This window comes from Molothrus ater, unplaced genomic scaffold (assembly GCF_012460135.2).
Source record: "Molothrus ater isolate BHLD 08-10-18 breed brown headed cowbird unplaced genomic scaffold, BPBGC_Mater_1.1 matUn_MA662, whole genome shotgun sequence".
Lineage (NCBI taxonomy): Eukaryota > Metazoa > Chordata > Aves > Passeriformes > Icteridae > Molothrus > Molothrus ater.
The window spans coordinates 1-23385 of NW_023416820.1; the positions used below are offsets into that span (position 1 = coordinate 1).

General features: G+C 51.8%; 3 protein-coding genes across 3 annotated transcripts; all 3 read left to right on the forward strand.

The window, feature by feature from the left end:
- Positions 1 to 1180: 1180 nt before the first annotated feature.
- Positions 1181 to 2682, forward strand: LOC118701416 (homeobox protein Hox-B4-like; the record flags this gene model as incomplete). Its single annotated transcript, XM_036406034.1, has 3 exons — positions 1181 to 1282; positions 2134 to 2205; positions 2381 to 2682. Coding segments are annotated over 3 exons (476 nt in total), but the record flags the coding sequence as incomplete, so codon positions are not given.
- Positions 2683 to 19260: 16578 nt separating this feature from the next.
- Positions 19261 to 21920, forward strand: LOC118701421 (U4/U6 small nuclear ribonucleoprotein Prp3-like). The gene has a single exon (XM_036406042.2). It carries the CDS (start codon positions 19515 to 19517, stop codon positions 19959 to 19961), a length of 447 nt encoding a protein of 148 aa, XP_036261935.1. The 5' UTR covers positions 19261 to 19514; the 3' UTR covers positions 19962 to 21920.
- Positions 20094 to 21554, forward strand: LOC118701418 (U4/U6 small nuclear ribonucleoprotein Prp3-like). The gene has a single exon (XM_036406036.2). It carries the CDS (start codon positions 20094 to 20096, stop codon positions 21552 to 21554), a length of 1461 nt encoding a protein of 486 aa, XP_036261929.1.
- Positions 21921 to 23385: the final 1465 nt, after the last annotated feature.

Sequence of the window (23385 nt, forward strand, 5' to 3'; positions counted from 1 at the left end):
TTTTTCCCAGTGAACCCCAATTTCTCCAGAGAAGGAATTTCCCCCATTTTTTCCCCCGTCCCTATGAACCCCAATTTCTCCAGACAAGCAATTTCACCGATTTCCCCCATTTCCCCCCATTTCCCCCATTTATTTTTCCCCGTGAACCCAAATTTCTCCGGACAAGCGATTTCCCCCAATTTCCCCCATTTATCCCCCAGTGAACCCCAATTTCTCGGGCGCGGAGCCCAAGCGCTCCCGCACGGCCTACACGCGGCAGCAGGAGAGGGAATTTCCCCCATTTCCCCCCCATTTCCCCCCATTTCCCCCATTTATTTCCCCAGTGAACCCCAATTTATCCAGAGAAGCAATTCCACCAATTTCCCCCCTATTTTCCCCCATTTATTTTTCCCAGTGAACCCCAATTTCTCCAGACAAGCAATGTCACTAATTTTCCCCCATTTTCCCCATTTATTTCCCCCATTTATTTCCCCCAGTGAACCCCAATTTCTCCAGAGAAGGAATTTCCCCCATTTTTCCCCACTGTCCCAGTGAACCCCAATTTCTCTAGAGAAGGAATGTCACCAATTTCCCCCATTTCCCCCATTTATCCGCCAGTGAACCCCAATTTCTCGGGCGCGGAGCCCAAGCGCTCCCGCACGGCCTACACGCGGCAGCAGGAGAGGGAATTTCCCCCATTTTCCCCAGTGAACCCAAATTTTTCCAGAGAAGGAATGTCACCAATTTCCCCCCATTTTCCCCTATTTTCCCCATTTTATTTTCCCCAGTGAACCCCAATTTCTCCAGACAAGCAATGTCACTAATTTTCCCCCATTTTCCCCTATTTTCCCCCATTTATTTCCCCAGTGAACCCCAATTTCTCGGGCCCTGAGCCCAAGCGCTCCCGCACGGCCTACACGCGGCAGCAGGAGAGGGAATTTCCCCCATTTCCCCCCCATTTCCCCCCATTTCCCCCATTTATTTCCCCAGTGAACCCTGATTTATCCAGAGAAGCAATTCCACCAATTTCCCCCCTATTTTCCCCCATTTATTTTTCCCAGTGAACCCCAATTTCTCCAGAGAAGGAATTTCACCATTTTTCCCGCATTTTTCCCCCCATTTTCCCCCATTTATTTCCCCAGTGAACCCCAATTTCTCTAGAGAAGGAATTTCCCCCATTTTCACCCCGTTTATTCCCCAGTGAACCCCAATTTCTTGGGCGCGGAGCCCAAGCGCTCCCTCATGGCCTACACGCGGCAGCAGGAGAGGGAATTTCACTCATTTACCCCCATTTATTTCCCCAGTGAACCCCAATTTCTCCAGAGAAACAATTCCACTAATTTTCCCCCGTGTTTCCCCCCATTTATCCCCCAGTGAACCCCAATTTCTCGGGCGCGGAGCCCAAGCGCTCCCACACGGCCTACACGCGGCAGCAGGGGAGGGAATTTCCCCCATTTTCCCCGTTTATTTCCCCAGTGAACCCCAATTCCTCCAGAGAAGCAATTTCCCTAATTTCCCCCATTTCCCCCCGTTTATTCCCCCAGTAAACCCCAATTTCTCTAGAGAAGCAATTTCCCTAATTTCCCCCATTTCCCCCGTTTATTCCCCCAGTGAACCCCAATTTCTCTAGAGAAGGAATTTCCCTAATTTCCCCCATTTTGACCCCGTTTATTCCCCCAGTGAACCCCAATTTCTCGGGCCTGGAGCCCAAGCGCTCCCTCACGGCCTACACGTGGCAGCAGGGGAGGGAATTTCCCCCATTTCCCCCCATTTATTTCCCCCAGTAAACCCCAATTTCTCCAGAGAAGGAGTTTCCCTAATTTCCCCCATTTCCCCCATTTATCCCCCAGTGAACCCCAATTTCTCGGGCCTGGAGCCCAAGCGCTCCCGCACGGCCTACACGCGGCAGCAGGAGAAGGAACTTCTCCCATTTCCCCCCATTTATTTCCCCTCTGAACCCCAATTTCTCTAGAGAAGGAATTTCCCTAATTTCCCCCATTTCCCCCATTTATTTCCCCTCTGAACCCCAATATCTCTAGATAAGGAATTTCCCTAATTTCCCCCATTTTCCCCCGTTTATTCCCCCAGTGAACCCCAATTTCTCCAGAGAAGGAATGTCACCAATTTCCCCCATTTCCCCCGTTTATTCCCCAGTGAACCCCAATTTCTCGGGCGCGGAGCCCAAGCGCTCCCGCACGGCCTACACGCGGCAGCAGGAGAGGGAATGTCCCCCATTTCCCCCATTTCCCCCATTTATTTTCCCCAGTGAACCCCAATTTCTCCAGAGAAGGAATTTCCCTAATTTCCCCCATTTCCCCCGTTTATTTCCCCAGTAAACCCCAATTTCTCCAGACAAGAATTTTCACCAATTTCCCCCATTTCCCCCATTTATTTCCCCCAGTGAACCCCAATTTCTCGGGCGCGGAGCCCAAGCGCTCCCGCACGGCCTACACGCGGCAGCAGGTGCTGGAGCTGGAGAAGGAGTTCCACTACAACCGCTACCTGACGCGGCGGCGCCGCATCGAGATCGCGCACGCCCTGAGCCTCAGCGAGCGCCAGATCAAGATCTGGTTCCAGAACCGGCGCATGAAGTGGAAGAAGGATCACCGGCTGCCCAACACCAAAACCCGAACGGCGGCGCCCGCCCCGGAGCCGCCGCCGCCGCCGCCGCCGGAGCCGCCGGCCGACATCACCCGCCTGTAACGGGACGGGGCGGCTCCGGCTCTGCCGCGCCGCTTGCGGCCGAAAATTCCTCACGGTCGGGGTTTCCTGCGCGGGTTAGAGCAGAAAAAATCGTAAAGTTCGGGTTTCTCTGCCCCCGGTTGCAGCAGGAAATCGAAAAATTCGGATTTTTGTGCCCCCGGTTGCAGCAGGAATTCGAAAAATTCGGATTTTTGTGCCCCCGGTTGCAGCAGAAAATCGAAAAATTCGGATTTTTTTCTGCCCGGGTTGTAGGGAAAAGGTCGGGAAATTCGGATTTTTCTGCCCCCGATTGCAGCAGAAAATCGAAAAATTCGGATTTTTTTCTGCCCAGTTTGTAGCGAAAAAGTCGTAAAATTCGGATTTTTGTGCCCCCGGTTGCAGCAGGAATTCGAAAAATTCGGATTTTTCTGCACGGGTTAGAGCAAAACATTCGTAAAGTTCGGGTTTTTCTGTTCCCGGTTGCAGCAGAAAATCGAAAAATTCGGATTTTTGTGCCCCCGGTTGCAGCAGAAACTTGGATTTTTTTCTGCCCAGGTTGTAGGGAAAAGGTGGGGAAATTCGGATTTTTCTGCCCCCGGTTGCAGCAGGAATTCGAAAAATTCGGATTTTTCTGCACGGGTTAGAGCAAAAAATTCGTAAAATTCGGGTTTTTCTGCCCCCGGTTGCAGCAGAAAATCGAAAAATTCGGATTTTTTTCTGCCCAGTTTGTAGCGAAAAAGTGGGAAAATTCGGATTTTTCTGCCCCGGGTTGTAGGGAAAAGGTCGGGAAATTCAGATTTTTCTGCTCCTGGTTGCAGTAGAAATTTGGATTTTTTTCTGCACGGGTTAGAGCAAAAAATTCGTAAAGTTCGGGTTTTTCTGCCCCCGGTTGCAGCAGAAAATCGAAAAATTCGGATTTTTTTCTGCCCGGGTTGTAGGGAAAAATTCGTAAAATTCGGATTTTTCTGCCTGGGTTGTAGAGGAAATTCGGATTTTTTCTACCCAGCTTGTAAGGGAAAAGTCGGAAAATTCGGCATTTTCTGCCCCGGTTATAGCAGAAATTCAGATTTTTCTGTCCGGATTATAGGGAAAAAGTCGGAACTTTCAGATTTTTTTCTTCCCGGTTTGTAGGGTAAAAGTCAGAAAATTCGGATTTTTCTGCACGGGTTGTAAGGAAAAAGTCGGAAAATTCGGATTTTCCCGCCTGGGTTGTAGCGGAAATTCGGATTTTTTGGAAAAATTCGGATTTTCCCGCCCACATTAGAACGGAAATTCCAATTTCCCACCCAGCTTAGGGCGGGAATTCCAATTTTCCGACCAGGTTATGACGAAAATTCCGAATTTCCAGCCCAGCTTTTGAGGAAAAATCCGAATTTCCCACCCCAAAAATCCGCGCCGTGCGGGGACAGGGGCAGTGGCTTGGACAGATTCTAATATAGAAATCTCTATATTTGGGGTTTTCACCTTGTTTTGGGGTGCGGGGAGTTCTCCCTTTGTTGTTGGTATTTTTAAATTAATTTATTATTATTATTATTATTATTATTATTATTATTATTATTATTATTATTATTATTATTATTATTATTATTATTATTATTATTATTATTATTATTACCCCCTACCTGTCATAACTCAACCCCTTTTTAAGATTCTCCTTATTCTTTTTAAATTGTTAAAAATTATTATTTATTATTAATAATATTATTTTATTACTCCCCTGTGCGTGTCAAAGTTTGACCCCTCTTTAAATTCTCCCGATTATTATTATTATTAATTATTTTTAATTATCATTTTATTAATCCCCCTGCGCGTGTCAAAGTTTGACCCCTCTTTAAATCATGCCAATTATTATTGTTCATATTTAATTATTTTAATGATTATTTTATTAATCCCCTGTGTGTGCCAAAACTCGACCCCGCTTTAAATTCCCCCAATTATTTTCATTATTAATAATTAATTATTTTTATTATTATTTAATTAAACCCCCCCCCCATTTTTAGCTGCATGTCGGAGGTCGCATGAGCCCAGGTGGCAGCACCTGGAGAAACTTTCCAAAAATGGGTTTTTCACCCCTTTTTCGGGGCTTTATTTATTTTTAATTTATTTTTAATATTTATTTTCTATTTATTTTGGGGTGTGGGAAACCCGGGGGGGGTTTAGGGAAAACCTGGGGGGGGGTTTGGAGGGCGAAAAAACACAAAAAAAAAATCAAAATAAATCAAAATATTGTGATTTTTCTCCCCCCCCCCCCCCAAAGGCACAGGAACCGCCAAATTCTGGCGAGGGCGGCAAAAAAAAGCTGAAAAATCTCAATTTTGGGGGCGGGGAGGGGAGAGAAATTAAAGAAAAAACAGCCCCGAGGGAGCAAAAAAGGCGAAAACTCCAAAAATTCAATTTATTTGCCCCAAAAAGCCGCTCCGAGGGGGTTTTGTGGTGGTTTTTTTTTTTTTTGTGTTTTTCAGGCGGAAAAAATGGAAAAATGGAATTATTGAATTTCCCCCCTCCTGCTCGTTGTAAAGCTGCAATAAAAAGGGAATTTTGGTGCGTTCTGTGACGGTCTCGGTGTCAATAAAAGCGCTCGGTGTGAATTTGTTTTATTCCGTTGTCCGGTGGTTTTTTTCTCTTAAAGCCCCAAATCTCCTCCAAAGCCGCCCAAAAAAAAAGCGATGGAATCAATGAAATTCGTCATAAAATTAATGAATTATGGCAGCGGTCGGGGCGAAGGAATCAGGGCTAAAATAAATAAAGTTTGAGCCGAGTTAAAATGGGAATTTTCAGGGGTTTTTTAAAATCCGGGAATGGATCCGGGATCGGGAATGGATCCGGGAACGGATCCGGGAATGGATTCGGGAATGGATTCGGGAATGGGGTCTGGGAATGGATCCGGGAACGGATCCCGGAATGGGGTCTGGGAATGGATCCAGGAATGGATCCAGGAATGGATCCGGGAATGGATTCAGGAATGAATCCGGGAATGGATCCGGGAATGGATCCCGGAATGGGGTCTGGGAATGGATCCTGGAATGGATCCGGGAACGGATCGCGGAATGGATTCGGGAACGGATCCGGGAATGGGGTCTGGGAATGGATCCCGGAATGGATCCGGGAATGGATCCAGGAACAGATCCCGGAATGGATCTGGAAACAGATCCCAGAATGGATCCTGGAATGGATCTGGGAATGGATCCGGGAATGGGGTCCGGGAAAGGATCTGGGAATGGATTCGGGAATGGATCTGGAAACAGATCCCGGAATGGATTTGGGAATGGATTTGGGAATGGATCCGGGAACGGGAACGGATCCGGGAACGGATCTGGGAATGGATCCGGGAATGGGGTCTGGGAATGGATCCCGGAATGGATCCGGGAATGGGGAACGGGTCCAGGAATGGATCCGGGAATGGGATCAGGGAATGGATCTGGGAATGGATTCGGGAATGGATCCGGGATTGGGGTCTGGGAATGGATCTGGGAACAGATCCCAGAATGGATCTGGGATTGGGGTCTGGGAACGGGAATGGGGAAGGGATCCGGGATGGACTCGGGGATCCAGGGATGGACTCGGGGATCCAGGGATGGATTTGGGGATCCAGGGATGGATTTGGGGTGGAATTCTGCTCCAGGGCCCCAGAGGTGGCTCAGCCCTGGCCCAGCCAGGCCCTGTCCCCATTCCCCGTCCCCATTCCCAGTATCCCCACCCCATTCCCATTCCCAGTATCCCCAGTCCCATTCCCATCCCCATTCCCGTCCCCGTTCCCACCCCACAGCAGAGCACGTGGAGGTGACACCTCTGCACACCTGGGTGACACAGACACACCTGTGACCTTGGCACACCTGTGGGTGACACACTGTGACACCTGTGAGCCCGTCACACACCTGTGCTGGCACACCTGAGTGACACAGAGACACCTGTGACACCTGTGACACCTCTGCACACCCGAGTGACACAGAGACACCTGTGACCCCTGTGACACCTGAGTGACACAGTGACACCTGTGACACCTCTGCACACCTGAGTGACACAGAGCTGTGACACCGTCACACCCAGGTGAGTGTGACACTGTGACACCTGTGACACCTCTGCACACCTGAGTGACACAGAGACACCTGTGACACCGTCACACCCAGGTGAGTGTGACACCTGTGACACCTGTGACACCTCTGCACACCTGTGAGTGACACAGAGACACCTGTGACCCCATCACACACAGGTGAGTGTGACACAGAGAACCGTGACACCGTCACACCCAGGTGAGTGTGACACACACACCTGTGACACCTTTGCACACCTGAGTGACACAGAGACACCTGTGACCCCATCACACACAGGTGAGTGTGACACCTGTGTGTACCTGTAACACCTTTGCACACCTGAGTGACACAGAGACACCTGTGACACTGTCACACCCAGGTGAGTGTGACACTGTGACACCTGTGACACCTCTGCACACCTGAGTGACACAGACACACCTGTGACCTTGGCACACCTGTGGGTGACACACTGTGACACCTGGGCCACCTCTGCACACCTGGGCTGTCACTCACACCCGCCCTGCCAAATAACAATTAATTACGTGTGATAAAGCAATGTTTAATTAAACAAATGAATTATGCGTATTGGATAATATTTAATTAAATAATATATTAAATAAATTCTTAATTAATGTTTAATGAAGATACATCAAATTATATATATGAAATAATATTTAATAAATAATGCATTCAATGATATTTTAAATAATATTTAATCAATTGTTATCAAATAATATCTATTGAATACTATTTAATTAAATAATAGATAATATTTATTGAGCAATATTTAATAACATATGGTGCAATAAACAATGTTTTACGAATTAATAGATAATAATATGAAATCACTTATGGACAATGAATTATAGATAATAAATAATGTTTAATAAAAGGGTATACGAAAAAATAATATAGAATTATATAATTAAATAATAGATCAGTAAATACTATTAATTGAAGAATATTTATTAAAATAAACCGATCTATTGTCAAAGAATCGATAATAAATTAATAGATAATAAAATAATAAAACCGCAATAGAACCTTCCCGGCAAAACAAAACAACACCAATTAATTACTGGATAATTAGAAAATACAATTAATTAATGAAATAATGGCAACAAAAGAATAAAAATAATTAAAATTGGGAGCCTGTGCCCCATTCCCGGGATCCTGGGGGATCTCACGCTGCTCATTAGCGCCTCCTTAATTAAGGAATTCATCAATTAATGAATTAATTAACATGGAGCTTCCCGGGGCTGGTTTGGAATTTTGGGGATTTTTAAAAAATTATTATTTGAGGATTTTTTGGGGAGCTTTTATTTTTTATTTTAATTTTTGGGGTTGGGATTTGTGCACGAGAAAATTCTGGATTTGGGATATTTACATTTGTACCTATATTTATATTTAGATTTAGATCTACATTCATATTCATATTCATATTTTATAATTAATATAATTTTATTTTTAATTTTAAACATTTATTTGTTTTGTTTTCACCCATCCATTTATTTCTTGCAGTAACAACGCTGGGAAAGGTGGAAATGTCGAGCTATAAACCACAATACAAGAGACATAAAATATAATATCAAATAAATATTTAATAAAATCTAATAGAAAATATATAATTTACGATATTTAATATAAAATACCCAATTTATAACACATCATATATTATGTATAATATAAAATATATAATTTACAACATACAAGATATATAATTTTTAACATAACGTATATAATAGACTTAAATATATAATCCATAACACAAAATAAATAGAATATAAATATTTAAGATTAAAAATTTAAGGGTTTTTATATAAAACGCAGTAAAACCCACAATGAATCCTAAATAACAAAAATTTCAGCCTAATACATTGAATAATAAACTCAAGAATAAACAGGATATACGTAAATAAATTCATATTAATTGCATTTTATTTTAATTACATTAAATCAAAATACTCCCAGGGCCGGCTGCGAGTCCCACTCCCAAAATTCCCAATAACACCCGAAAATTCAAAATTATTGTGAAAAAAAACCCCTAAAAATTCAATAGTATTTTAAAATAAACCCAAAAATTCAATATTATTCCCCCCTCAAAAAAAAACCACATTGAGAAATTTAATAAACCAAATAAAAAAACTTCGCCGAGCTTTCAATTCCATGCAAAGACCACAAACAAGCAAACACACAAAAAAAGCAAAATAAAACCCCCAAAAAACCCCCAAAAAAACAAAATACCCCCCCAAAAAACCCAAAAAAAGACCAAAAAAATTGGGAACGGCCAAAAACCGGATCCGGCCCTGCTTTGGGGCATTTTGGGGCTTTCTGGGGGTTTTGGGGGTTTTGGGGGTTTGGGGGTTTCTTGGGGTTTTGAGTGGGAGTTGAGGCTTTGGGGTTTTTGGGTTTTTGGGTTTTTGGGATTTTGGGGGTTTTGGGGTTTTTGGGGTTTTTGGGGTTTTTGGGATTTTGGGATTTTGGGTTTTTTTGGGGTTTTTGGGGTTTTTTGGGGTTTTTGGGGTTTTTGGGGTTTTTGGGGTTTTTGGGGTTTTTTGGGGTTTTTGGGTTTTTTTGGGGTTTTTGGGGTTTTTTCCGGCCGGGGGCTGAGGGGATCGGGGCCCTGCAGGGGGCGGGGCCGGGGGCGATGGGGGCGGTTCCCTGTTCGGGGGGCGTGTCCCGCTCGGTGGGCGTGTCCTGTCCATGGGGGGCGTGTCCCTGCGATGGGGGCGTGTCCCTGTCCCGGTCCCTGTCCCTGCCCGTCCGGCCCTGTCCGTCCTTCGGGCCGTGTCCCTCTGTCCGTGTGTCCGTGTGTCCGTGTGTCCGTGTGTCCTTGTCCCTCCTCCTGTCACCCCCGTCCCCTGTCCCTCTGTCCCTCTGTCCGTCTGTCCCCGTGTCCGTGTCCCTCTGTCACTCTGTCCGTCTGTCCGTGTCCCTCCCACTGTCCCCGTGTCCCACGGTCCCTCTGTCCCCGTGTCCGTGTCCCTCTGTCCGTCTGTCCCTCTGTCCGTGTCCCTTCCCCCGTCCGTGTCCCCGTGTCCGTGTCCCCCTGTCCGTCTGTCCGTGTCCCTCCCCCTGTCCCCGTGTCCCTCAGTCCCTCTGTCCGTGTCCGTCTGTCCGCGTTCCGCACCCCGTATCCCTCTGTCCGTCCGTCTGTCCGTGTCCCTCTGTCCCTCTGTCCGTGTCCCTTCCCCCTGTCCCCGTATCCGTCTGTCTGTCCGTCTGTCCGTGTCCCCCGGTCCGTCCGTCTGTCCGTGTCCGTCTGTCCGTGTCCCTCCCCCTGTTTCTCCCCCCCCCCATTTTCCCGATCCATTCCCGGCCCTGATCAATTCCTCCCTCCCTCCCTCCCTCCCTTCCTCCCCTGCCGCATCCTCCTCCTCCTCCTCCCCCTGCTCCTCATCCTCCACCTCGCCCCCCCCTTCCCTTCCCTTCCCCTTTCCACCCCAAAAAAACCCCAAACCCCCCCAAAATCCCCAAACCCCCCAAAAAAAACCCCAACCCCCCCGCCAAAAATACCCCAACCCCCCAAAAAAAACCAAATCCCCCAAAAAAAAACCCCAAATCCCCCCAAAAATACCCCAACCCCCCAAAATACCCCAACCCCCCCCCAAAAAATACCCCAACCCCCCCCAGAAAAACCCAAGCCCATGCACGGGGAGAAGCCCCTTTACCCCCGCCCTAAAAACGCGCCGGGATCGGCTCCTTCCTCATCCTCCCCGCGCTCGCTCTCTTCCCTTTCCGCCCCCATTAAAAAACCCCAAACCCATCCCTGGGGGCGAGACCCCCCCTAAAAATGAACCCGGACCCGCTCCCTCCTCATCCTCACACCCCCGCCCTTTTACACCCCCTAAAAAAACCCCAAACCCCCCCAAAAAACCCCAAACCGACCCCCGGGGCTGAGCCCCCTTCCTCCCGCCCTGAAAACCCCGGGATCGGCTCCCTCCTCATCCTCCCTTTTCCACCCCTAAAAAACCCCAAACCCCGCAAAAATACCCCAAACCCGTTCCTGGGGGTGAAACCTCCTCATCCCACCCTAACAATGCACCGGGATCTGCTCCTTCCTCATCCTCCTCCTCCTCTCACCCCCTTCCTTCCCTTCCCGCCCCCATAAAAAAACCCCAAACCCACCCCTGGGGCTGAACCCCCCCTAAAAATGAACCTGGACCCGCTCCCTCCTCATCCTCACACCCACGCCCTTTTACACCCCCTAAAAAAACCCCAAACCCCCCCAAAAACCCCAAACCCTAAAAATGCCCCGTGAGCTGCTCCTTCCTCATCCTCTCTCCCCTTACCTGACCCCCCGCCCTTTTCCACCCCAAAAAACCCCAAACCCATCCCTGGGGCTGAGCCCCCCCTTTTTCCCCGCACCCCACAAATCCCGGGGTTTTCTCCCACCCCGGAGGGGGAGCGCGGACCAAGCGCGAATTTTCCCGATTTTTCCTGATTTTTTTTGTTGGTTTTTTTTTTTTTTTTCCCCCCGGCGCCGCTCTCCGGGCGGGCCCGAAGGGGTTAAGGCAGGAGCGCGCTGTGATTTATGGCCGCGCTTTGGGTTCACGCGGAGTTCAGGGGGATCCGCGGCTGAAGGATGGGATCGGCTCCGGGAGGGGAGGGGGCGAGGCCGCCCCCGCCCCAAAACCCCCGCGGGTCCCCCCAGGGGGGGCTCGGGGATTTACGGACACGGGGGGGGGTCCGCACCCCAAAAATCCGCGGGGTTTGGGGCGGGGTTTGGGATTTGTGCCCTAAAAATCCGCGGGGTTTGGGATTTGTACCCCAAAAATCCCCGGGGTTGGGATTTGTACCCTAAAAATCCGCGGGGTTTGGGATTTGTACCCTAAAAATCCGCGGGGTTGGGGCGAGGTTTGGGATTTGTACCCTAAAAATCCGCGGGGTTTGGTATTTGTGCCCCAAAAATCCCCGGGGTTTGGGATTTTTACCGCAAAAATCCGAGGAGTTGGGGCGGGGTTTGGGATTTGTGCCCTAAAAATCCGCGGGGTTTGGGGGTGATTTTGGGGATTTGTGCCCCAAAAATCCGCGGGATTGGTGGGGTTTTTTTGGGGGGGGATTTGTGCCCCAAAAATCCGCAGGATTGGTGGTTTTTTTTTTTTTGGGATTTGTACCCCAAAAATCCGCGTGGATTTTTTGGGGATTTTCAGCCCCAGGGAGCAGAAAAAGAGCGGAAAACGGGACAGGCTGCGAACCCCCAAAAATCCGTCGGGTTTGAAGGGAGGATTTTTGGGATTCGCACCCCGAAAATCCGCGGGGATTTTCAGCCCTGGGGAACGGAAAAGGGGGGAGAGAAAAAGGAGCTGGGGGGGGGGAGGGTCCGCACCCCAAATTCCCCTTTTGGGGTCGCACCCGGCCCCGATTTGGGGGCAAAGAGCCCCCGACCCCCCCAAATTCCCGAGGCAAACGCCTCGAACCCCCCAGATTCGCGGCGCGGCTCGGAACGGGTGGAAATGGTTCATGGAAGGCGGCGAGGGCCTCACCTCCCGCAGCAGCGGCCCCATAAATTTCCCAAACGTGACTCGGATCCCAAACGCGGCTCCCTCGCCTGCTGCTCCCGCGCCCAGAGCCACCGCGGCTCTTCATTTTATTTTATTTTTTAATTTATTTTTATTTTATTTTTTATTTTATTTTATTTTTTAAGTGTTATTTTCATTATATATTTAATTTTATTCTATTCTATTTTAATGTTTTGTTGTATACTTATTTTACTTTTGTACTTATTTTATTTTTTTTGTATTTATTTTATATAAATATAAAATATTTATATTTTACGCTCCTTTTTGCACTCTTATTTTCTAATTTATTTTATAATTTTAAAAAAACTTATTCCATTATATTTTATATTTTATTATGTTTTATCATATTTTACGATGTTTTATTATATTTTATACGCTTTGTTCCGTATATTTCATTTTATTATTTTATTATTTTATTTTCTTTCCGCCTCTCCCGGCTGCGGGACCCGCCCGCCCTCGAGCAGCCCTTGCGGGAATGTTAATGAGATGGGAATGTTAATGAGGTGGGAATGTTAATGAGATGCAAATTCCACCAGCCCTTAATCGCTCTCTGGGCCGGCGCGCGTGTTTGTGTGTGTGAACGTGCCTAATTAACGCTCCTAATTAACGCTCCTAATTAGCGCAGCGGTGCAGGGCGCGGCTCCGGGCACCCGGCCCCGCGTTCCCATCGGTTCCTACGGGATCCCAGAAATTCCCATAAATTCTTAGGGGTTCCTATAGGTTCCCACAGATCCCTGTGAGTTCCCGTTTCCGCAATGCCACACGTGCCCAATTCCCCGCGTTTTATCCCAATTCCATCTCCCTGCGGTTCCACGGGTCCCCAGTTCCCGTAAACTGGGCTTTAATTCAAACCCCAATTAACGCCCCTCACTTCCCGACCTCTGCGGTTCCATGGGTCCCCAGTTCCTCATTCCTGCATTTCCACGGATCCCCAATTCCACAAATCCCGAACCCCACATTTCTGCATTTCCATGGATCCCCAATTTCACAAATCCCCAATCCCACATTTCTGCATTTCCATGGATCCCCAATTTCACAAATCCCCAATCCCACATTTCTGCATTTCCATGGACGCCCAAATCCACATTCCTGCAGTTCCATAGGTTCCCAATCCCACATTTCTGCATTTCCATGGATCCCAAATTTCATAAATCCCGAACCCCACATTCCTGCATTTCCATGGATCCCCAATTTCATAAATCCCGAACCCCACATTCCTGCATTTCCATGGATCCCCAAATCCACATTCCTGCATTTCCATAGGTTCCCAGTCCCATATTTCTGCAGTTCCATTTCCATTTCCAATCCCACATTTCTGCAATTCTACAGGTCCCTAATTCCATACGTCCCCAATTCCGTATTTCTGCATTTCCACAAATCCCCAATTCCACATTCCCGCAGTTCCATAGGTCCCCATTTCCATGGGTCCCCAAATCGATATTCCTGCGATTCCATGGATCCCCAACCCCTCCGGCCGCTCCCCGCGCTGTCCCCAAATCCCCGGACGCGTCCCCTCTGTCCCCACTCCCAAACCCGACCCGCTCCCCCCTTTTTCCGACACCGCTGGAAATCCGCCCCCAGCGCCTCCCAAAACCCCGAGAATTCCCCCCAAAATCCCGGTTCCGGCGGGGGTGGGCTTGGACCCGGCTCCCGAATGTTCGGGAGAAGCCTGGGCAGGGACAGACTCGGGATTTGGGATGGGGACAGGAAGGAAAAACGGGAGGCGAGCTCAGGAAACCCCACAATTCCCCAATCCCGCTCCTTTCTGGGGGTTTCACCCCAAATCCGCGCCCTGGGTGAGAAAATCCCGATTTTCCCGATTTGTTTTCCCGATTTCTTCCGGCGTTTAAAACCCCAGAGGGCAGCGAATTCCAGCTCCGCTCCGGGGGCGCTCCCCAAATTCCTGCGGCCCTTTCGGGGTCCCCGGGTGCGGAAGGAGAATTTGGCAGCGAAACCCGCGGGATTTGGGTGCTTTAAAAAAAACAAAACAAAACAAAACAAACCAAAACCAAACAAAAATCTCCAGCGGCTGCCAGGGCTCTGCCGTGACCCGAAGGCGGCCCCGCCGCGGGTGTTTTTGTTTGCTGAGCAAACAGAGCCGGGAAGCCGCGGAAATAAATCCATGGAAATCCGTGGAAATCCGTGGAAATCCCCGCGATTCTCGCGGCCATTCTCACCTCCTTGTTTGGGTCAAAACCGGGCAAAATAACAGGAGGAAAAAAAACATAATAATGATAATAAATAATAAAATTAAATAACAATAAAAGAATAAATACATTAATTTAAAGAAATCAAACCGGCCGAGAGGGCTGGGAGCAGACGGACTCTGCGGGAATAACGCGGGGTGGGGTTTTTTGGTTGGTTTTTTTTGTTTTGTTTTTTTGGGTTTTTTTGGTGTTTTTTTTTGTTGTTTTTCGGGAGGATTTGGGGCGAACAGAGGCGCCTTGTTCGGCTCACCCCGCGCTCACCCCCATTCATCACCCCCGACACTCGCGGGGCCTCTCGCCCTTTTCATCCCCGGCCCCCGCGGTGACACCGCCGCTGTCCCCCTCCCCGCCGGGGGCTCCCAAACACCCGAAACGTCCCCAAAACGCCGGAACCTCCCGATTTCCAGCGCTCATTCCGTGCCCGGAGCCGCTGCTCCCGGCACAGCCCGGCCCGGGGTTCCGAGGGAGGAGAACGAGCACGGAACGAGGAAAAACGAGGCGGAAAAAAGCGCTCGGTTCTCCTCCCTCTGCGGTTTTCTCGCCTTTTCCCCGAGGAGCTTCCGCACGGGCGGATGCGGGGGCTGCGGTTTTGGGGATTTTGATCCGAAATTTTCGGCACCACCGGGAGGATTTGCAGCACCCGAAACCCGCGCGGGGGCGGCGGCGGATCCCGGGAATTCCGGCACGGGCCCGCCTGGCCCTGGCACGGCGGGGGTTAAACCAGCCCGGGGGGCACCCCCGGACCGGGATTTGCAGCCCCGGATCCTCCTCCGGGGCGCTCAGGTGTGCAGAGCCCCGGGAAGGTGTCCGGGCTGGAAATCGCATTTCCCTGCGTTCCTAGTTCCGTAAATCCCCATTTCCCCAAATTCCCATTTCCCTGCGTTCCTAGTTCGGTAAATCCCCATTTCCCCAAATCCCCATTTCCCCGCGTTCCTAGTTCTGTAAATCCCCATTTCCCTGCGTTTCCAGGTCTCCAAATCCCCAATTCCCGGTTTCACACAATTCCCGTTCCCGTGTCCCGCTGGGAAGGTGCCGCACGCCGGGACACGGGGACAAGGCCAGGACGGGGACAGGAGGACACAGGGACAGGGGGACACGGCCAGGACGGGGACAGGAGGACACAGGGACAGGGGGACACGGCCAGGACGGGGACAGGAGGACACAGGGACAGGGGGACACGGGGACAGGGGGACACGGGACCCGCGCGTCCCCGCGGCTCCGGCACCGCCGCGCCCTTGGAGCGCTCTCCAAATCGCTGCAAACCGCCCCAAAACCCGCGGGGGAGCCGCGCCGGGACCCCCGCGTCCCTTCCCAGCCCATCCCCGGAACCGGGGGGCGACCCCCGAACCCCCCCCCCCCCCCGATCGATGCCACCGCCACCCTCCCGCCCCTCGGCCCCAGCGGGGTTTGGGGGTTTTTGGGGCATTTTCCGCGATCCCCGCCGGTGTTTGCCGCGGTTCCTCATTGGCATTCCGGGCCCGGCCTGACCTCTCCTTGCACCCGCAGCCGGGGCGGGGCCGGCGCGGCGGCTGCGCCCGGGAGCGCCCGGCGCGCTCTAATTCGGCGATTACTGTCACAGGGCCATTTGTCACCGTGCCACCGCCCCGGGGACGCTCGGCGGACGTCAGGGCCCCCCCTGCCCGCCGCTGCTTTCATCTCTGCGCATCCAATTCGAGAGCGCGGGGGAAGGGGCGAGCGGGGCGAGGCTCCAGCGCCACAAACCCGCAATTTAACAAACCCCCCTTTCCGCAAATCCGCAATTTTCCAAATCCCCGTTTCCACAAATCCCCGTTTCCCGGTATTTCCAGTTCCCCAAATCCCCATTTCCCGGCGTTTTCATTTCCCAGTGTTCCCAGGTCCTCAAATCCCCGTTTTCCGGCATTTCCAGTCCCATAAATCCCCGTTTCCCCGTGTTTCCAATCCCATACGTCCCCATTGCCCCGTGATTCCATTTCCATAAATCCCCATTTCCCCAAATCCCCATTTCCCGGTTTTTCTAGTGCCATACGCCCCCCTTTTCCTGCATTCCCCGTTCCATAAATCCCCATTTTCACAAATCCCCATTTCCCAGCATTTCCAGTTGCCCTAAACCACCCCAAAAATCCCCGGGATGAGGACGGACAGAGGGAGGGAGCGCCCTTGGAGCAGAGGAGAGCGCTCCCCACCCCCAATTAATCCCCGAATCAATTAAACACCGGCCAGGGCTGCGCTGCCTTCATTAACGCTCCCGCTGTTAATTAGCAACAGGCGGGAGCCGCCCTCCCCCCCCCCCTTTCCTCATTAATTAATTGCTGTCAGTAATTAATAGATCGGGGTGGGGGAGGGGCGGCGGTGACCCCGCTGTGACCCCGGGTGGGGGAGGGGCTGTCCCAAAAAAAAGGGGGGGGAGGTTTTGGGGTGAAAACCTGGGAGAATCGGGTGTGGGGAAATTTATGGGGTGTGGGGAAAATCTGGGATATTGAGACGGGAAAATGTGGGATGCTGATACGGGAAAATCTGGAATTCTCTGGGATGCGGATGTAGGAAAATTTGGAATTCCAATGTCGGAAAATCTGGGATGTTCTGGGATGCAGATGCAGGAAAATCTGGGATGCTGATATGGGAAAATCTGGGTTTCTCCGGGATGCAGATACAGGAAAATCTCCGGGATGCCGATGAAGGAACAGCCGGGCTTGCCGGGGCTGCTCCGCTCCCTTCCCGAGGCTTTCCCGGCTGGGAAATCTCGGCCGCTCCTCATCCTCCCTTGTCCGGGCTCCCTCTGGAGTCGGCCGAGAGAATCGGCACAAACCCGGCAATTCCGGGAAAAAAAACCCCAAAATGACAAATCCGAAACGGGCCCGGCTGCCCCAAAGCCAGGCAGGGAATGAGGGGCGATCCGGGGACCCCCGGGAGGGGAATCCCGGGTTAAAATAAAAGGGGATAATTGGGGAGGGGTCCCAGCGGGGCGGGGGCAGAGGCACCGCATCCATCCTGTGCCGGGGATGCTCCGGGCGGGCACGGCCATCGCTGTCAGGTTATGGCATCAATCACTGTCAGATCATGGTAAAATCACTGTCAGATCATGGCATCAATCAATGTCAGATCATGGCATCAATCACTGTCAGATCATGGCATCAATCAATGTCAGATCATGGCATCAATCACTGTCAGATCATGGCAAAATCACTGTCAGGTTATGGCATCAATTGCTGTCAGATCATGGCATCAATCAATGTCAGATCATGGCAAAATCACTGTCAGATCATGGCAAAATCACTGTCAGGTTATGGCATCAATTGCTGTCAGATCATGGCATCAATCAATGTCAGATCATGGCATCAATCAATGTCAGATCATGGCATCAATCACTGTCAGATCATGGCAAAATCACTGTCAGGTTATGGCATCAATCTCTGTCAGGTTATGGCATCAATCACTGTCAGATCATGGCATCAATCGCTGTCAGATCATGGCATCAATCACTGTCAGATCATGGTAAAATCACTGTCAGGTTATGGCAAAATCACTGTCGGGTTATGGCATCAATTGCTGTCAGATCATGGCATCAATCAATGTCAGATCATGGCAAAATCACTGTCAGATCATGGCAAAATCACTGTCAGGTTATGGCATCAATTGCTGTCAGATCATGGCATCAATCAATGTCAGATCATGGCAAAATCACTGTCAGGTTATGGCATCAATTGCTGTCAGATCATGGCATCAATTGCTGTCAGATCATGGCATCAATCAATGTCAGATCATGGCATCAATCAATGTCAGATCATGGCAAAATCACTGTCAGGTTATGGCATCAATTGCTGTCAGATCATGGCACTGATCGCTGTCAGATTATGGCAAAATCACTGTCAGGTTATGGCATCAATCACTGTCAGATTATGGCATCAATCAATGTCAGATCATGGCAAAATCACTGTCAGATCATGGCACTGATCGCTGTCAGATTATGGCAAAATCACTGTCAGGTTATGGTATCAATCAATGTCAGATTATGGCACCATCACTGTCAGATCATGGCACCATCGATCGATGGGGATTTAAACGCGCCCCAGTCCTTGGCAATTGGTGACAATAAAATCTGTGAGAAATCCGCGGAGCCCGCGCCCGGAAAGACAGGGGGGAAAAAACGGGGGAAAAGGGGAAAATCTGGGCTTTTAGAAAAATAAAATAAAGGGGGGAGGGAGGAAGTGGCGGAAGGAAGGATGGAAGGAAGGAAGGAAGGAAGTGGCGGAAGAAGAAGAGGAGGGAAGGTTGGTTCGTTGGTTCCCGCCTGCCCCCAATGACCCTTTCCCTGCTTTTTTACCAATTCTCGCCTTTATTAATTCCAGAATTGCACAGAAAACGCCGCGAGGCAGCGACCCACGAACCCTCCCCCCCTTTTTCCTAAAGGGAAACTGAGGCAGGGCCCATCATCCTCCTTCCTCCCAGTCCCAAACTGGGGCAGGGACCCCCCAGCCCCCTTTTTCCCCAGTCCCAAACTGGGGACGGGACCCCCTAATCCCCTTTTTCCCAGTTTCCAACTGGTCAAACTGGGGCAGGGACCTCCCCATCCTTCTTCCCCCCAGTCCCCAACGGGTCCAGCCCCCCTCCATCCTCCTTTCCCCCAGCTCCCTCCTGGTCCCTTTCCCGACGCCCCCCGGTCCGAGCCACCCCGAGTTTCCCGGGTTCATGCCCGGGGTTTTTGGCTGTGGGAGATATCGCGATGTTTCGCTCAAGATATCGCGATGTTTCGCTAAGATATCGCGATGTTTCGCTCAAGATATCGCGATGTTTCGCTCAGGCGGAACCCCTGCCCTTTTACCGTTTCCCCGCGTTATAAATGACCCCGTTCAGCCGTTAATTATCGCCATTTCACCGTGCCCCGCATCGGTGACTGCGTGTGCTTGGCCCGTGTGGCACGGGCGCTGCTACCGAGCCGTGCTCGACCCGGGACGCCGCGGACCAAGCGGCGGCACAAGCGGTGCCGAAACCCGGGAACGAACCGGGGACGTTTCCGCTCCCGCCCCGAGGCGCCGTCACCGCCAGGGGCCGCCGGGCCGGGACCGGGACCGGGACCGGGAGCGGCGTGAGGGAACGGCGCCGCCTGAGCGGAGATGCCTCTGTCCAAGCGGGAGCTGGACGAGCTGAAGCCGTGGATGGAGAAGATGGGGAAACGCGTGCTCGGCTTCTCGGAGCCCACCGCGGTCACTGCGGCCCTCAGCTGCGTGGGCATGGAGCAGGAAAAAGGAGCTGAGCACCTCAAACCCTTCCTGGATGATCCCACCCTGAGATTTGTGGACAAGCTCTTGGAGGCAGTGGAGGAAGGACGGAGCTCCCGGCGTGCCAAATCCAACAGTGACCGTAACCGCAAACGGGAGCTAAAGGATGTGTTGGGTGATGGCTCTGAGGTGTCCAGGGAACCCTCTGGTGCCAAGAAACGGCGCATCCCACGGTTCGAGGAGGTTGAGGATGAGCCTGAAGTCATTCCAGGCCCACCATCGGAGAGCCCAGGGATGCTGACCGAGCTCCAGATCAAACAGATGATGGAGGCAGCCACATGACAGATTGAGGAGAGGAAAAAACAGCTGAGTTTCATCAGTCCTCCAACACCACAGCCCAAAATTTCATCTTCATCCCAGTCGGAGCGGCTCCCCATCGGCAGCACCATCCAGGCCTCTCAGGCAGCCACGTTCATGAACGGTGCCATTGAGAAGGCCAGGAAGGCTGCAGAGCTGCAGGCCAGGATCCAGGCTCAGCTGAAGCCAGGGCTCATTGGCAGTGCCAGCACGGTGGGACCGGCCAACCTGCACGCCCTGGGCATCGCGGCCCCGAAAGCGGAGCTGAAGGATCGGACCAAGCCAGCACCGCTGATCCTGGATGAGCAGGGCCGGACCGTGGATGCCGGCGGGAAGGAGATCGAGCTCACCCACCGCACGCCCACCCTGAAGGCCAACATCAGAGCAGTGAAGAGGGAGCAGTTCAAGCAGCAGCTGAAGGAAAAGCCCTCGGAAGATGTGGAATCAAACACGTACTTTGACCCCCGGGTCTCCATAACCCCGGCCCAGCAGCAGAAACGCAGCTTTAATTTCCATGAAAAAGGCAAATTTGAGAGAATTGCCCAAAGGCTGAGAACAAAGGCTCAGCTAGAAAAGCTGCAAGCAGAGATCTCCCAGGCTGCCAGGAAAACTGGGATTCACACTTCCACCAAGTTGGCTCTGATCACCCCAAAGAAGGAGCTGAAGGACGGGGAGATCCCAGAGACCGAGTGGTGGGACTCCTACATCATCCCCAATGGCCTGGGTTTAAAAGGTGGCACGGCCTCAAAGAAAGACGAATTCTTTGGGGTCACCAGCCTGGTGGAGCACCCAGCCCAGCTCAGCCCCCCGGTGGACAGCGACACGCCCGTGACCCTGGGCGTGTATTTAACAAAGAAAGAGCAAAAGAAATTACGGCGCCAGACACGGCGAGAAGCCCAGAAGGAGCTGCAGGAGAAGGTCAGGCTGGGCCTGGTGCCACCACCGGAGCCCAGAGCGAGGATTTCCAACCTGGCGCGGGTGCTGGGCGCAGAAGCTGTGCAGGAGCCAACAAAGGTGGAAGCTCGCGTCCGAGCACAGGTGGCCAAGAGGCAGAAGGCTCACGAGGAGGCAAACGCAGCACGGAATCTCACGGCAGAGCAGCGGAAAGCCAAGAAGGTGAAAAAGCTGAAGGAAGATGTTTCCCAGGGAGTTCACATAGCTGTGTACAGGGTTCGAAACTTGAGCAGTCCAGCAAAAAGATTCAAAATCGAGGCAAATGCTGGGCAGCTGCACCTCACAGGAGCGGTGGTCCTGCACAAAGACCTCAATGTGGTGGTGCTAGAAGGAGGCCCGAAAGCGCAGAAGAAATTCAAACGCCTTATGCTGCATCGAATAAAGTGGGACGAGCGGACGTCAAACACAAAGGGAGAGGACAACGACGGGTCTGGTCAGTCCGTTAAGAAAACAAACAAATGCTCTCTGGTTTGGGAGGGTACGGCGAAGGATCGCAGCTTCGGCCAGGTGAAGCTGAAGCAGTGCCCCACGGAGAAGGTGGCGCGGGAGCACCTGGGGCAGCGCAGAGCCGAGCAATACGGGGACCTGGCGCTCGGCGAGGCCGCGCTGGAGCCCAGGGCCTGAGCCGGCCGTGGCTGCCCCTGTCCCACAGCCCCCGAGCCACGCTGCTCCCATCGCCCTCCTCAGCACCCCTATTAAAGACATAGCTTGTAAAACAAAACAAAAAACTCCCAACAGAACAACAAAAAAACACCCAAAAACAAAACAAAAAAACCCCCAGAGATAGTTAATTTTTAATTTGTTAAACACCTACACTTACAAGTTTGTTACGGTTGCGTTACATTGTTCACGTTCAGTACATTTTGCCAGTTACACGCGTTTCCCACTCACCAGTTTCGACCTCAGCATTTTCCAAGTTTTTAGCGGGTCATAAAAGGCGGGGGGAATGTGGGAAGATATCGCGAGGTTTGGCTCAAGATATCGCGATGTTTCGCTCAAGATATCGCGAGGTTTCGCTCAAGATATCGCGAGGTTTCGCTCAGGCGGAACCCCTGCCCTTTTACCGTTTCCCCCCGTTATAAATGACCCCGTTCGCGCGTTAATTATCGCCATTTCACCGTGCCCCGCATCGGTGACTGCGTGTGCTTGCTCCGTGTGGCACGGGCGCTGCCACCGAACAGTCCCCGTGCAGCGCCCGCGGTCACCAGCAGGGGGCACCGGCGGGACACTGGGCAGGGGACACTGGTGGGGGGACACTGGGTCAGACTGGGGACACTGGAGGACACTGAGGGGACACCGGGCCATGCTGGTGACACTGTGCTGGTGACACCGGGCCATGTTGGGGACACCAGGCCATGCTGGTGACACTGTGCTGGTGACACCGGGCCGTGCTGGGGCCAGCGGTGTCCCCAGCCCCACAGGTGGCAGCTCTGAAAAGTGACCGTTGTTTATTGGAAGCAAATCCGGGGGGTTGGGGACAACACGGGGGTGGGGATCAGAGGGGACAGGGGGGACACGGGGACACCCCGGGGGGGCCCCGGCTAAAAACACCGACTTTAAAAAACACCAAAATCGGGGCCACCCCCCAACCCTGCCCCGGGGGTGGGGACAGGCTGGGGACACCCCCAGGGCAGGGAAGGGTCACCCTGTCCCCAGGGGGACCCGGGAGGGGACAGGGGACAGTCCGGGGTGTCTGTACAGATTGGGGAGGGGGCTTAGCTGCGGGGGGGGGTCCCGCTCCTTGGGCTCGCTGTCCTCGGGGTACGCGTGCCACGTCAGCCGCTCCTCGTAGAACGCGATGACAATCTGGGGACACTTGAGGTTGGCCTCCTTGGCCAGCACCAGGATCTATTAATTACTGACAGCAATTAATTAATGAGGAAAGGGGGGGGAGGGCGGCTCCCGCCTGTTGCTAATTAACAGCGGGAGCGTTAATGAAGGCAGCGCAGCCCTGGCCGGTGTTTAATTGCTTCGGGGATTAATTGGGGGTGGGGAGCGCTCTCCTCTGCTCTAAGGGCGCTCCCTCCCTCTGTCCGTCCTCATCCCGGGGATTTTTGGGGTGGTTTAGGGCAACTGGAAATGCAGGGAAATGGGGATTTGGGGCACTAGAAAAACCGGGAAATGGGGATTTGGGGAAATGGGGATTTATGGAACTGGAAACGCGGGGCAATGGGGACGTATGGAACTGGAAACACGGGGAAATGGGGATTTATGGGAGTGGAAATGCAGGAAAATGGGAATTAGTGGAATTGGGAACACTGGGAAATTGGGATTTGGGGAGATGAAGTCGCAGGAAAATGGGAATTTGTGGAACTGGAAATACGGGGAAATGGGGATTTGTGGAAATGGGGAAATAGGAATATGGGGATTTGTGGAAATGGGGATCTGAGGAACTGGAATCACCGGGAAATGAGGATTTGGGAAAATGGGGATTTGTGGAAACGGGGATTTAGGA